At 43.8% G+C, this 15,965-nt stretch overlaps 1 protein-coding gene across 1 annotated transcript in view; it reads right to left on the bottom strand.

Moving 5' to 3' along the window:
* Positions 1–107: 107 nt before the first annotated feature.
* Positions 108–15,965, bottom strand: part of parla (presenilin associated, rhomboid-like a) — a 32,168-nt gene continuing 16,310 nt past the window's right edge. Inside the window, exon 9 of the mRNA XM_048180033.1 lies at positions 108–840. Within this exon, the coding sequence (XP_048035990.1) occupies positions 714–840 (127 nt within the window). The 3' untranslated portion in view covers positions 108–713. The remainder of the gene's footprint in view (positions 841–15,965) is intronic.

Raw genomic sequence — 15,965 nt, 5'->3', positions numbered from 1 at the left:
CAATAACAGTGCATACGTTAGCAGAGCACTAACGTGAATGACTATGTAACTTTAAAGTTTGTAAAACAAATCTTGCTCCATCCTTTATCATTACTAGTAAGTAATGATTAAGTAGTAAGAACGACAGACAATCTGCATTAATGGACACAATTTTAGGTAATAGTGAGGCACAGATGATTTGCAGAAGTATTTCAGTAAGACAGTTTCAGTATTTGTTTATGTGGTTCGGAGTCGCTCTTTCGACAATAACTTTATTTATCGTGCACATTCGGCTTAACAACTTTGCATATCGTTTACATTCACAAACAGCTACATTACACATTGCATGAAAGGTAATATTCAAAAAAACATAATAGGGGCACTTTAAACATTTTTACATTTATTTTACATTGAATCCCAGATTTTATATATGGTCTCAGACCTCATTATACACAAAACATACTAAGCTCCATGTGGAGATCAATGCCTTTGTCCTCAGACAATACTGCTGCTGCGAAACATAATGAGGATTCTTTTTATAGGCTTCTTCTTATGACTTTTGCCTTTAATGATAGGACATTCTTGAGACAAGAAGGTGAAGGGAGAGAAAGGGGAGAACATAACACACGTATCTACACTAATCCTTCGAATTTATGTCAGTCAGTCAGTATGTTGAATGAAATTTCAGTGTCTAAAATAAGAGGGTCCAGTGACCTTGAGGTAGCTGAATAATCCTAAACTTGACCACCACCTCCACCTGGTCGGTGTCTGCTGGTTGGCTTGTTCCTTAGTTCATGCCAAAATTTTACCAGTGGCTCACGCTTCCTCCAGATCATTTCATTACCATATACAATGTACCACCTGGAAGAAGGAGAGGAAAGAAAAAAAACAAACAAACAGGTAATAGGTAAGAGAGAACCCAACAAAGTCCAAAAGCTTAAATACCTCATGAAAATCACTTGATGAGTGCAACTATTTTCCTTATACTGAAACTGTAAGTTTGGGTGGAGCTCCTCCCTTTTTTTATTCCAGAAAACATTTCATTGAACGAAAATATTTGAAATGAAACATGGGTCTTCAACATTTTCGTGCTATACTGTGTGTGTGTGTGTTACAGTTGCAGCACACATTAGTTTAGAACGGCAATTAAATTACCTGTACAATAAGCTATTTAAAACGTGCATTCTCCCATTCAATTTCAAATTTCCAGATGGTATAATCACACGTCTTATGGAGCTCTCAGCGTATGCATTTATTTGTCATTTTGGAAACGGAGCGTAAATATGGACTTATCAAAGATATCTTATGCCTGCACGGCCCCAGACTCAACAGATATCCTCTCCGCCATTCAAACTATGAATAACAGTATGAATTTAATTCGTTGGAAGCGACTCTATCTCAGTTGCAAACGGCGCTGTCTGAAACCACCACGCGTATCTCGGACCTTGAGAGTGTTAAAGCTGAGCACGAAAGCTGCATTTCTGCCCTGGAGGCCTCCTGTCAGGAAATCCTAGCAGCTAATAAGGCCCTACGTGCTAAAGTGGATGATCTCGAGGGCCATTCCCGACGACAGAATATTAAAATTGTAGGCCTACCCGAGAACGTGGAGTCCGGTCGCCCAACGGAGTTTGTGGAAAAACTCTTCCTGACCCTTCTGGGAGCAGAGAACTTTCCTGGGGGGATTAAGATTGACCATGCACATCACACCGGGCCGTTACCATCAAAAGGAGGGCATCCCCGAATTCTGATCGCGAGGATACATCACAATTCGGTCAAGGAGACGATCCTTCGGCTTGCGCGGCAACACTCGCCTCTAAAATATGACGGAGTACAAATCTCCATCTTCCCAGATCTCACTGCAGAGGTACTTTCACAACGAAGGGCGTTGACGGTGTGAAAAAGAATTTGAAGGATATGAGGGGCGGTCCGTGCCAGTTCTAAGGCTAAGCAGGCCAAGGATAAGGCGCAGTCTACCCTTACGTCGCCGTCAGACCGTGTCAAATTTTGAATGGGATTGATAGGGAGGGCAGACGATAGACCCGCGGCGACGTCACAGCGACGTCACTGTAGATCTAATCGTAGGCGGTGGCGTGACGGCGGCGTACGTGAGAAATTTACATAAAAAATGACTTGTGATTGGTACGTCTGAAATATGTACGTCGCATCATATGACGCCTGATCATCATACGTCGCATCATATGACGCCTGATCATCATACTTCGCATCATATGACGCCTTTAAACGCATTAAAAAATTTCCATTAGTAGATGTAGGCTATTTGTTATAGACTATTGATTTTAAAATAATTAGTTAACTAACTAGTGGCAACAGTGCATAAGAATTCTAAATTTATTTAATGTATTATGAGTGTGTGTGTGTCTTTGTGTGTATTGGCTGTTACGTTAGTGTTGAAGTGAACAAATTAAACATGTTTTGAAAATTTAAAGGCATTATTTTAACTTGGATGACATAGCCCTAAAAGCTTATGCTCAATTTTTCTATATCTCTTTTTGTTCTTTCGTGATCTTGCCTGAATTTTCTTTGTCATTTAACATTTTCTTCAACATGAGGTGGAGAACAAGTTATCCTAGAAAACATTCTTGGTTTCATGGATATAGTTTGTCTATTTGGGAAAATAAGAAGTTACAAAAAGTATAAACAGTAAAAAGATGATGGTAGAAAGGATTCTTATTATTATTATTATTATTATTATTATTATTATTATTATTATTATTACATTTGTTACAATGAAGGAATACTAACATGGTAACTTCTGACCAAAAAGAGGAGCAGTTATAATAGATGTATGAATTTCTGGTGCTCAGAAGAACAGCAAATTCTAAACTAGGGGTTGTCAGCTATGGTCTTTAATGTCCATTTTACTGCAGAGTTTAGCTCCAACCCTATTCAGCTGAGAACTCCTGGTTTAGAATTTGCTGTTCTCACCCTGAACTATTATAATTTTATTTTTGGTATTATAACCACTGCTCTAAATCATCAGCAATTTCATCTGCAACCCGAAGGCTTGGATATTAACCTTGTCCACTAGATGGAGCTATAAGATAAGGAATCATTTTAGACTTATATTATTAATTTGTTTTCTATCCCTTTGAATAGAAATAAATGCATTTATTTATCTAAATAATTTGTGTAACGTGTATTGACAGTATATTTCATTTACATGTAAGTTTGTGAAATGTGAATCACTAATAGCCTATTTGATGGTGGAAAAATATATATTTTAATATCATTAATTTTAAATCATATACATGATGAGATGTGTTAACTTACCTGCATTTTTCCATATTTTTTTTATTTTATTATTTATAATTATTTATTATTAATTTAGTAAAGTTTTATTTAACAGGCGGTGATTTCAATAAATATTAGTAGTAGCAAGTAGGCTATTGCTTTGAAAATAACAAAATCAAGTCCATCACTTGAAGAAAATGCATTCCTCCCTTCACTCTAAAGAAAAATGGTTTTAAACGGTACCAAATTATGGTTCTTCAGCTTGTAGCAATAGCAGAACCCGTTTTGGTGCTAAATAGATCCAAGGATCCATAAAGAAATAAACTTCTAATTTTTTATCCTTTGAAAGTGGTATAAAGGACGCTGGTGTTGTAAATAATGTGTTTAATAATAGTTTATTTTCAGTACGATTAGTATATTATTATCTTTAAATTATAAAACTGTAGTTTGATGGTTGAGCTATAGAAATCCATTAATGAGGTGGCTATGACGATTACAGCTTTGAAAAACAAAAAAGCAGGAATAAAGAAATGCATATAAAGGGGTTATTCATGAGAGCGATGCAGTTCTAAATAGAACTGTTACTATAATCATATTTTTGAGGGACACAGAAAAGTCTTCCATAAGTCTTTTAATTTTTATTTTCCAGAGAAGAAAGAAAAAGAAATACGTGTTTGGGACAACATAAACATTTCTATCCCTTTAACCCTCTGGTACTGTTCAGGGTAGCGTTTCCCAAAAGCATCGTTAGCCTAAGTTGATCGTAGCTCCATTGCCACCAATGGAGCTACGATCAACTTAGGCTTACGATGCTTTTGGGAAATGCAGCCCAGTTCAACAGTTGAGTTTGTGGCAGAACCATTTACGGTCCTTGTATTATTTTATTAACCACTACATAGCTATTTTAGTTATGAAAAAAAAAAAAACATTATATAAACGTTAGGCCCTAAGTGTCACAGACACGTCAGGTTCCAACCTCCAATCACAACGCACCCCATCACCAGAATACTGATCACCGCCACCTGCACCTCATCATCGCACTCATCACCAGCACTATTTAACCCACACGCACACAGCACTCCACGTCCGGTCTCGTTCGCATATACCCATGTTATGCTTACCTCAAGGACTCCTCTTCGAATACTCACCTGTCTCCAGCGTGTCTCCTTCCCTCTGTGTGCCTCGTCTGCTGTGTGGGTGTGTTTCCGTCAGCTCCTCAGTTCTCCAGCGATCTCCTCTGTGCTCCAGTGATCCCCAAGCTCCGACTTACATCTACCTGCAAAGAGAAAGGACAGTAACTATTCCTCATACTACCTGCTTAAACTCCAATATAACCAGTTCACTCACCTGTGTGTGTTCACCTGCTCTACTGTGGTCAAATAAACATCCATTACCTGTGACATCTGTGTCTGTCTCCTGTATACCGTAACAGAAGACCGGACCAACACTGCAGACCCAGTATGAGCCAGCCAGATCCGTTCCAGGAACTCGTGGATGCGCTTTGGCGCACGTTATCCACTCATCATCCACCGCCATCTCCAGTTACTGTCCCTTCACCTGCACCAGCTAACACCACCAGTCATGTCAACACTCCTCCTTCACTGCCGCCGTACGCCAGTCCCATGGCCAAACCGGCGCCCTACTCAGGATCAGCGGAGGATTGCAGCGGCTTCCTGCTGCAATGCACACTGGTCCTGGAGATGCAGCCGCACCTGTACCCGAGTGACACCTCCAAAATAGAGTTCATCATATCTCAGCTCAGTGGCAAAGCATTAAAGTGGGCCGACTCCATCTGGTCCCAGCGGGGCGCTGTAACCCAATCCTACTCGCGTTTATTTCCCACTTCCGGGAAGTGTTCGGGAAACCGATCATGGACTCTTCAGCTGGTGAGAAACTTTATAATTTGAAACAAGGATCTCTGTCTGTTTATGACTATGCTTTGCAATTCAGAACGCTTGCAGCACTCAGCGGATGGAATGAACAAGCTCTAATAACGACGTATCGCCAAGGTTTGGAACCTCGGGTGCGGCTGCATCTCGCTGCATGCGAGGACTCCATCTGCCTCGAAAAGTTCATCCAGCTCTCCATTCGCTTCGCCACTCGCATGCAAGCGTGCATCCAAGAGCACCAGGACCAGTCCCTCTCCAACGTGCTCCTCTGCCAGTCCGAACCCGTCAGCACCCCAGAACCAGCCCAAACACCTATGGATGTTGAACATTCTCGTCTATCTTCTGAAGAACTGACCCACCGTCTCTGTCTCTACTGTGGTGAACCCGGGCACGCTATTGCTGCATTCCCACACGACCGCCACGACCCCTGGTGAGTGCCATTATTCCTGCTACTCATAAGTTGAAACCACTCACTACTATCGTCAATCTTACTGCCGCCAATGTCTCCCTTCCAGTGGTCGCGCTCATCGACTCGGGGTCAGCCGGCAACTGACCCCGGTAAGATGGCGCCGAGGTATGGCGCCGTAGCAAGAGCTCTTTTGTGCGCTGTTTGTTTTTTATTTGTTTTTGTCTTTAATGCACTTGCCACTTTAAGCTATGGCCGCGAGACATTATTGAAGATTCGTGAGGAAGGTTGTGGATTGTCATTCGTCAATACTGGTTTAAGGTGTGCTGATTTCGATGTGTGCCCCACTCGAGGCAAGCGAGGCCAGGAGTCGGGCCGTGGAGGTCGGGAGCAGAGAGAAAGGACTGGGCGGAGGTATCGCTACACACGCCGAACATTTGAACCCCTGAGCGAGGACATTACATGCTACCAGCGGAAGAAGCGCAGACACCGAGGGAAGCGAGGAGGGTTGCTTGTGAGACTGCGCAGCGGCCGGTCGAGGATCCCGCTGCCGGCCATCTACCTGGCGAATGTTCAGTCACTGCCAAATAAGGCGGACGACCTGCTGAGTCGTATTAAGGCCCAGCGTGAGGCCCGGGACTGCTCCGTGTTTTGCCTGACAGAGACTTGGTTACACAGCGGCGTGCCGGATTCTTCTCTCCAGCCGCCGGGCTTCTCTGTACACCGCTTGGACAGGGTGAAGGAGCGCACCGGGAAATCGAAGGGTGGAGGTGTGTGTTTTTTAATCAATGAACTTTGGTGCACGGACTGTGTCATCGTGAACAAAACTTGCAACGCTAACTTGGAATGTCTTATTTTGAAATGCCGCCCCTTTTATCTCCCACGGGAGTTTTCGGTAATGTTCCTGTGTGGTGTTTATATACATCCGCGGGCGGACATTTCTGTGGCCTTGAGTGAATTAAGTGACATTGTACACAAATTTGAGAACTCCCATGTTAATGCCGTGGTTATAGTAGCTGGTGATTTTAATAAGTGTAATTTTAAAACTGTCTTTCCCAACTACTATCAGCATATTAAACATCCAACTAGGGGAGCACATATCCTGGATCACTGTTACAGTAATGTAAAATCTGCTTATCAATCTAGTCTTAGACCAGCTTTTGGAAAATCAGATCACTCCTCTGTGTTACTTCTTCCTACATATATACAGAGGAGTAAACAATCAAAACCTTCGTCATGTATTGTTCAGTGCTGGACGAAGGAGAGTGAAGTGAAATTACAGGGATGCTTTGATGCTACTGATTGGTCTGTGTTCCATTCAGAAAATTTGGATGAGTATTGTGATGCAGTGACTGGGTACATTGACTTTTGCATTGATTGCTGTGTTCCAAAAAAGGTAATAAAACGGCATGCCAGTCAGAACCCGTGGTACAATGCGGATGTAAATAGGAAAATACAACAGCGGGCCGTGGCTTTTAAATCTGGTAATGCTGTTGCTTATAAGGTGTCCAGATACTCTTTGGAGCGCTCTATTAAAGCTGCTAAACGAGGCTATGGAGCTAAGATAGAGGGACATTTCACGGTGGCGGACCCTCGACGTATGTGGCAAGGGCTAAATTCTATCATTGATTGGAAACCTAAAGGAGGATCTATCATTAATGTTGATCCATCCTTGCCAAACGAATTAAATGAGTTTTATTGTCGTTTTGAAACTGGATATGTTGAACCTGTTGTTTTTTCGGCTTGTAATGAGCAGAGTTTAACAATCATTCAGGAGGATGTCCAGAGGATCTTGTCCAGGACGAAGGTTAGGAAGGCACCTGGTCCGGATGGTATTCCTCCTCGTGTCCTTAAACTGTGCTCCGAGCAACTTGCTCCTGTTTTGACTGATCTTTTTAACATGTCACTTGGGAAGTGTACTGTTCCAGCTAGTTTTAAAAGATCAATCATAATTCCAGTGCCCAAGAAGACACCTGTGACGTGTTTGAATGACTATCGGCCAGTGGCCCTTACATCTGTCTTGATGAAAACCTTTGAGCGGTTGGTGTTGAACTTTGTTAGAGATCAAATCCCTATGTCTGTGGACACACTACAATTTGCATATAGGAAAAACAGAAGTGTGGAGGACGCCATTTCCTTTGCTCTGAACTCTGTCTATAAGCATCTTGATGTACAAAAATCATATGCTAGAATGCTATTTATAGACTATAGTTCAGCTTTTAACTCAATGGTCCCAACAAAGCTCTTTCACAAATTGAAATGTCTTGGACTCGATGATGCCATTTGTAAATGGATTTTAAACTTCCTCACTTGTCGACCACAAAGGGTCAAAATTAAATGGCTGTATTTCAGATGAGTTGTATGTTAGTACTGGTTCACCACAGGGGTGTATTTTGAGCCCCCTATTGTTCACATTGTATACTCATGACCTTGTAGCATCCTATGATAATAATGTGATAATCAAATATGCCGATGATACAACTATCATTGGGCTGATTAGTTCAAACGATGAATCTCAGTATCGTGAGGAGGTGGAGAATGTTGCTCAATGGAGTAAAAAAAATAACTTGCTTCTGAACACTTCAAAAACATGTGAACTTGTTATTGATTTTTGTCACAACAGGAATCAGTTGCCTATTACTATCTATGATTCTGATGTGCAGATTGTTGAGAAATGTAAATTTTTGGGTGTGACTCTTTCTCATGATTTGAACTGGAGCTCTAATACGACTAGCATTGCTAAGAAAGCGAGACAGCGCCTCTTCTTTTTACGCAGGCTTCGAGAGTTTACTCAAAATACTAAGATTCTTTTGAATTTTTATTATTGTGTAATTGAGAGTGTTTTAACTAGTTGTATTACTTTGTGGTATGGTAATCTCACCCTGAAAGAGAAGAAGGCTTTGAACAAAGTGGTTCGCTCAGCCAGCAGGACCATTGGCTGTACTTTGCCATTCTTGGAGGTTATATATAAAGCTAGACTCTTGAATCGAGCTTTAAAACTCGTTAATGATGCCTCAGGCCATCCTGCAGGGGCCTTCTTTGAGATGCTTCCCTCAGGGAGAAGGTATCGCTCGGTAAAATGTTCTACTGATCGCCATTTAAACAGTTTCTTTCCCCAAGCTGTAATCATTTTAAACAAAGCACTTTAAATTTGGCACTTTATATTTATGTGTGGATTCTATTGTATAGCATTTTACTTTTGAGTTTTTATGTGGCATCTGCTTATCTGTTTTATGTTATGTTTTTTTGAGTGTTTGACATTGTACATTGTACTCAGAGCTTCTTGCACATCTTTTCCAATGTGGTTTCATACTGCAAATGGCTAATAAAGTGAACTGTGACCTCTCTCTCTGCGCCACGTCCATCGAAAGTCCAGTCGAACAACGCTCCGTCGACATCCCCAAGTGTTACGCCCCCTTCAGCGATGTCTTCTGCCCACAGCGGGCTTCCAAGCTGCCTCCACACCGGCCATGGGACTGTGCCATCGACCTGCTTCCGGGTGAACCAGTGCCAAAGGGTAAGATATACCCTCTTTCCATCCCGGAGGAGAAGGCCATGGAGGATTACATCAAGGAGGCCCTCGCCCAAGGTTACATCAGGCAGTCTACTTCCCCTGCTGCTTCCAGTTTCTTCTTTGTGGCTAAAAAGGACGGAGGTTTGTGGCCCTGCATTGATTATCGCTCCCTCAACAAAATAACCGTTAAGTTCCGGTATCCCCTTCCTCTCGTCCCAGCGGCCCTGGAACATCTCCGTGGTGCCACTGTGTTTACAAAGCTGGACCTCCGCAGCGCGTACAACCTCATCCGGATACGTGAGGGGGACGAGTGGAAGACCGCCTTCATCACCCCTACTGGCCACTACGAGTACCTAGTAATGCCATGTGGACTGGTCAACGCCCCCTCCGTATTCCAGGATTTCATTCATGAGGTGCTCCGGGAGTTTCTCCACCGCTTTGTCCTAGTCTACATCAACGACATTCTCATATACTCCCGGAGCCAGGCCGAACATCGCCGACACGTTGCGGAGGTCCTCACCAAGCTTCGCCAGTACAACCTGTTCCTCAAGGCAGAGAAATGTTAATTTCACCAACCTTCCGTCTCATTCCTGGGCTACAACATCGACCACAGTGGCATCCGGATGGACGAGAGGAAGGTCGAATCCATTACCAACTGGCCAGAACCCACCACCATAAAAGAACTCCAGCGCTTCCTCGGATTCTCCAATTTCTACAGACGTTTCATCAAAGATTACAGTTCCATAGCCCATCCACTCACCAGCCTGCTCCGTCATCAGCCCAAGTCTCTGTCCTGGACCCCGGCAGCCACCAACGCCTTCAACCAGCTCAAAGAAGCCTTCACCACCGCTCCCTTACTCGTACATCCAGACCCAGAGAAATAGTTCGTCGTAGAAGTGGACGCCTCGACAACTGGAGTGGGAGCGATGTTGTCGCAGCAGCAGGGGACGCCAAGTAGACTCCATCCATGCGCCGCCTTCTCCCGCAAGCTCAGCCCGGCGGAAGTCAACTACTCCATCGGTGACAGGGAACTTCTTGCTGTTAAGCTTGCCTTGGAAGAGTGGAGGCATTGGCTGGAGGGAGCCAAACACACGTTCCTGGTGCTAACTGACCATAAAAACCTTGAATATCTTCGATCAGCTAAGAGACTGAACCCCAGGCAAGCCTGTTGGGCGATGTTTTTCTCCCGCTTCAATTATACCATCTCATACCGCCCAGGCACCAAGAATGTAAAGGCCGATGCTCTCTCCCGTCTTCATGCTCCTGACGAACAAACCGAGGAACCAGAACCCATCATCCCGAGCTCTCTCATCGTAAGTCCTATTACCTGGTCAGAAGAGACCATTCCCTCCTCCAATGCCTCCACGAACCCTCCGCCGGGCTGTCCACCCGGCTTGCTTTACATTCCACGACACACTCCCACCATCCACTCGGCTCACACGTCACTTGGCACTGGTCACCCGGGGGTCAATGAAACCCTCTCGTTGCTTAAAGAACGCTTCTGGTGGCCAGGGATGGCATCGGATGTCAGAAGGTACGTGCAGGGCTGTAGGGAGTGTGCCATCTCCAAATCTCCTCGTCATCTGCCAGCTGGGAAACTCCTTCCGCTGCCCGTTCCAGATCGCCCATGGTCACACCTAGGAGTGGATTTCATTACTGATCTCCCTGTCTCAGACGGAAATACCACCATCCTAGTTGTTGTGGACCGCTTCTCCAAATCATGCCGCCTAATCCCACTTCCAGGATTACCCACTGCCATGGAAACAGCCGAGATCCTCTTCAACCAAGTCTTCAGATACTTTGGAATACCCGAGGACATTGTCTCCGACCGAGGGCCCCAATTCATATCCAGGGTATGGAAATCGTTCTACTCCCTCCTAGGTGTGGCCGTTAGCCTGACATCCGGATACCACCCGCAATCGAACGGGCAGACGGAAAGGAAGGTGCAGGAGATCGGCCGCTTCCTCCGTACCTTCTGTCATGACCACCAGGACTCTTGGAACCAGTTCCTGGGTTGGGCCGAGTACGCCCAAAACTCCCTCCGACAGTCTACAACAGGACTCACACCTTTCCAGTGCGTACTCGGCTACCAACCCCCACTGTTCCCCTGGGATGGGGAACCCTCCAACGTTCCGGCAGTGGATTACTGGTTCCGAGAGAGCGAGAGGGTCTGGGACTCAGCACACCATCAACTGCAACGAGCCCTGCGCAGACGCAGGATGGTAGCCGACCTCCGACGTTCCAACACCCCTGTCTTCCAGCCTGGTCAGTTGGTTTGGCTATCCACCCGTGACATCAGACTGCGTCTGCCCTGCAGAAAGCTGAGTCCCAGGTTCATTGGCCCATTCCCTATCGTCAAGCAGGTCAACCCAGTCACCTATCAACTCCGTCTTCCACAAGGGTATCGTATACACCCCACTTTCCACGTGTCACTCCTGAAAGCTCACCACCCTTCTGTTCTTCCCACAGACCTGACGTGGCTCCCGCCGAACCCCCCCTTCCACTCATCCTGGAGGACGGAGCTGCATATGAGGTTCGGGAAATCTTGGACTCCCGACGTCGTGTTGGTCAGCTGGAATACCTTGTGGATTGGGAAGGATACGGCCCCGAGGAACGCTCCTGGGTCCCAAGGAACGACATCTTAGACCCCAACTTACTCCAAACATTCCACGACAGTCACCCTGAGAGACCGGCACCGCGGGGAAGAGGACGACCACCACGGCGTCGGGGTCCTCGGCCCTCTGGAGCGGGCCGTGGAGGGGGGGGTACTGTCACAGACACGTCAGGTTCCAACCTCCAATCACAACGCACGCCATCACCAGAATACTGATCACCGCCACCTGCACCTCATCATCGCACTCATCACCAGCACTATTTAACCCACACGCACACAGCACTCCACGTCCGGTCTCGTTCGCATATACCCATGTTATGCTTACCTCAAGGACTCCTCTTCGAATACTCACCTGTCTCCAGCGTGTCTCCTTCCCTCTGTGTGCCTCGTCTGCTGTGTGGGTGTGTTTCCGTCAGCTCCTCAGTTCTCCAGCGATCTCCTCTGTGCTCCAGCGATCCCCAAGCTCCGACTTACATCTACCTGCAAAGAGAAAGGACAGTAACTATTCCTCATACTACCTGCTTAAACTCCAATATAACCAGTTCACTCACCTGTGTGTGTTCACCTGCTCTACTGTGGTCAAATAAACATCCATTACCTGTGACATCTGTGTCTGTCTCCTGTATACTGTAACACCAAGCCAAAACGAATTCTACTCAGTAAATTGGCAAAAAAGTGAATTTTTGGCTGTGACAAACAATATTGATCCAAACTTTATGCGTACTCTACCTTTTAAAATCGCCATAAATAGTTTGAAATATCTTGGAGTTAATATACCTAAAAACCCTAAGGATATATAACCCTAAGGACTTAACAATGCTCGAAAACCTAAAGAACGATATAAAATGCTGGAGGACCCTACCTCTGTCAATGATGGGGCGTGTGAATGCTATTAAGATGGTGACGTTACCTAGATTTTTGTATCTTTTCCAGAATCTACCAATCTATTTGCCCAAAAAGTTTTTCAAAACTTTAGATTCTATTGTGCTGCCATTTGTCTGGGGCTTCAAAGCACATAGAATATCTAAAATACACATGTGCAAGCCTAGGTCGCTGGGGGGTGTAGTGAAAATTAACTCAAAGGGGAAATATTAATAATTATTCATAACTCATTATGATTATTAATTATGATTAATTATGAATATGCAAATCCGTTAATCAGATTAACTGGACGTAGCTACATTACAATTAACATTACAATCAGTTAACCTGTTCGTCCAGTGAATGCTCAGTGTTGATTGTTTATTAATTCTAAGAAATGTCAATTTCCAAGTTATGGAAAAATAATATTTCTTATTGTACTGTACTACTCAGAGCACGTAGTCCGGATCTATCACTTAAGAGGCACTTCATTAGCAGACGGAGTCAGAACCAAACGTGTATTGTGCACAATCTTTATTAACTAACTCACAAACACATAACTAAACTAACAAACACATAACATAACATACATAAAGGGTCACACACACACACACACGCAAGTCAGAATGAGTAATGATAGTGTTGAACCGGAAGAGATGCTGTTACTAGAGCTACATGAAATGTCAAAGGCAATCTGGAAAGGAATCATCAGTTTCTTCAGCAATAGCAAGGTAAGTCTTACAAATTAATACTAACTTGCTGTTTAGTGTTAAAATGTACGATACTTGCAAGATGCCCTTAGGCTGAGGAGCATCGGCTCTGCCATCTGAGGAGAGATCTTGGGTGATTCAGTCCGAAGTTGTTGCCAGTCTTTTCCATGTGGGATGAGGAGCACATGGCTCGTTTGTAGGCCGAGGCCTACAGGCCTTGCAGGCCTGGCCTAGGCCGGCTGCAAGGAGATCGATTCGGTCGTTCAGAAGCAAGGAGAAAAAGAGAGGGAGTGGCACTGTTCGCTGGTTTTTAACCTCTGGTCAAAGTCACACCTCTCAGTTGTTGACCGGACCAATGAAGATGTTGTAATTCTGGGTGGCAACACCCCTCCTGTCAGGGCTTTTACAACCCAGAAAGATTAACAAGCTGAGTTCTTGAATCAGAACTATAAAATATTCTTTTAATACTGATGTGTTGCACAGGTATGGATGTACCGCATACACAAACATTTAAATCTTCCCGCTACAAACGTATAGACACTAAACATGGCATGATTGAAGTTACCGTGCAGGTCATAACATTTAACAATCATCAAACATGTAAATACAATGAGTACAATACAACATCAGTAATAATGGATACCATTTCCTGAGAAGGAATCATTTATAGCACAGTCTGTCTATACATTAATGCCATAGAGTCTGTGTTCTGTGTGGAAAATGCAGGGAAGATGCAGATTTTCTGTGTCTCTACTCTGTTCTCCATGCGGCAACCACATTCCTCAGCGCAATAAACTTGTAACTGAAAACTTCCCGGGGGATGGGGACAGACTCCAGAGTGAGCTTAAAACTATTGGTTAAATAACCAATAATTGTGTCTGATTTGCCTCAGTCATTACAGGGGTTTGGGTTTGCCAAATTTTCAACATTACTATTGGGCTGCCAATTGTAGAGACTTAACTTACTGGCAGGACACACGCCCGGACAGTCCTTCAGCTGATATCCCTTCATGGCTAATGATTGAGCGGGGCGCTTCAAATTGGTCTCTCTCCTCATTGCTTTTTGCTGCCCCAGAGACATTCAAAGCTTCAGCAGGATCCCACTTTATGATTAACAACTCTCTTAGGATATGGCTTCAGATTGTTAAGACATTTAATTTACCAAATACAGTACCTCTTTTCTTGCTCCTGTTTGTCGTAACCATGCCTTTAAACCTTCACTATTAGATCCAGTGTTCACAGGTTGGGCTAGAAAAGGAATCTTTACCTTGAGAGATTTATATATTGACAATACTTTTGCCACATTTACTCAACTAACAGAGAAATTTGATCTTCCTGCATCACACTTCTTCAGAAATTATGTTCATTCCACTGTGCCAAATTTCGAAATATTGTCAGCCGATAATGAATTACATAAACTGCTTACTTGCACTCCCAACACCCCAAAGTTAATTACAAAATTTGTTAACTTTTTCACGAGTCAGCTAGATATTTCCACTACCCGTCTGAAAAACAATTGGGAAGAGGAAATAAATATTCAAATCTCTGAGGAGGACTGGGGAAAATGTCTTAAAAATATATACACCTGTTCCATTAATACTAGGCACCAGCTTATTCAGTATAAGGTGTTGCACAGATTGCATTACTCTAGGGTTAAACTCAACACTTTCTATCCTACTATCTCTCCTCTCTGCAATAAATGTGAATCTGCAGAGGGCTCTCTTGGTCATCTTTTCTGGGCATGCCCAAAACTTGGTGAATTCTGGTCAGAAGTTTTTCAATTTCTTTCTGATGCTAATACATGTGAGCTCCCAGTAGACCCTGCGACTGCCATTCTTGGCTGGTCAGCTTCCCTGCAGCGCCTTAATTATGCTACCCGTTTGCCTATACAGTATGGCATGATGATCGCCCAAAAAACTATACACTGTGTGTGGAAGAAAAATTTGAAGCCACTATTCAAGATCTGGTTATCAGAACCTTCCTCCACTATGCATGTGGAAAGACTCAGATATAGTATCTCTGGTAATATAGACAAATTTGAAACTTCTTGGAGGCCTCTTTTCAATCACCAGTTAAAAACCAATGATGAAACAACTTAATATTTCATTTTTTTAATTGTCATTTTATTGTAATTTTTGTTAACCTCTGTCTTTAATTTGACCTCTATCCATTCCATGCTGGGCAAAAATCTGTTTTGATTTCCCGTGCCTGTTTGGCGTTGTCGTCAACTGCAAACATGATTCTAACTGAAGGAGTTTTTTTTTGTTGTTGTTGTTGTTTTGTGTTTTTTTTTTTTTTTTTTGTAGTCGTGTTTGTTTCTGTTATGTGATTGTACTGTCCATCTGTCTGTAAATCTGAAAATACTACAATAAATATAATATAAAAAAAAAACAAAAAAAAAGATATCTTATGCTGTTGCGCCCCATTCAACTAGTCGGTGCAACCCCTAGCGAGCCAGAACCGTCATGGAAAGGACAGCGCCGACCATCTCCCCGGAGTATGAGTATGACCAGGGATATGAGCCAGCGACATCAGTGTTGCAGGGAATACTGGTGGTTTTGGACACCGAGGACTGGCTGATAGATCTGGACATGGAGGTACTGCCTCCCACCCTATCCCACCCTCAATTATCTGTTTGTTCTTCATAATTGCTTTTTAAAAACAGCAGTGAAACTGTATAGTTGACCTATATGGACTGAACTATTTGTTTGTTCATCATCGCTGTTTAAAGACAGCACTGA

The sequence above is a fragment of the Megalobrama amblycephala genome, unplaced genomic scaffold (genome assembly GCF_018812025.1).
Source record: "Megalobrama amblycephala isolate DHTTF-2021 unplaced genomic scaffold, ASM1881202v1 scaffold416, whole genome shotgun sequence".
In the NCBI taxonomy this organism is placed as follows: domain Eukaryota; kingdom Metazoa; phylum Chordata; class Actinopteri; order Cypriniformes; family Xenocyprididae; genus Megalobrama; species Megalobrama amblycephala.
Note: the sequence above shows the minus strand (reverse complement) of the source record. Positions and strands in the feature narration are given on the sequence as shown.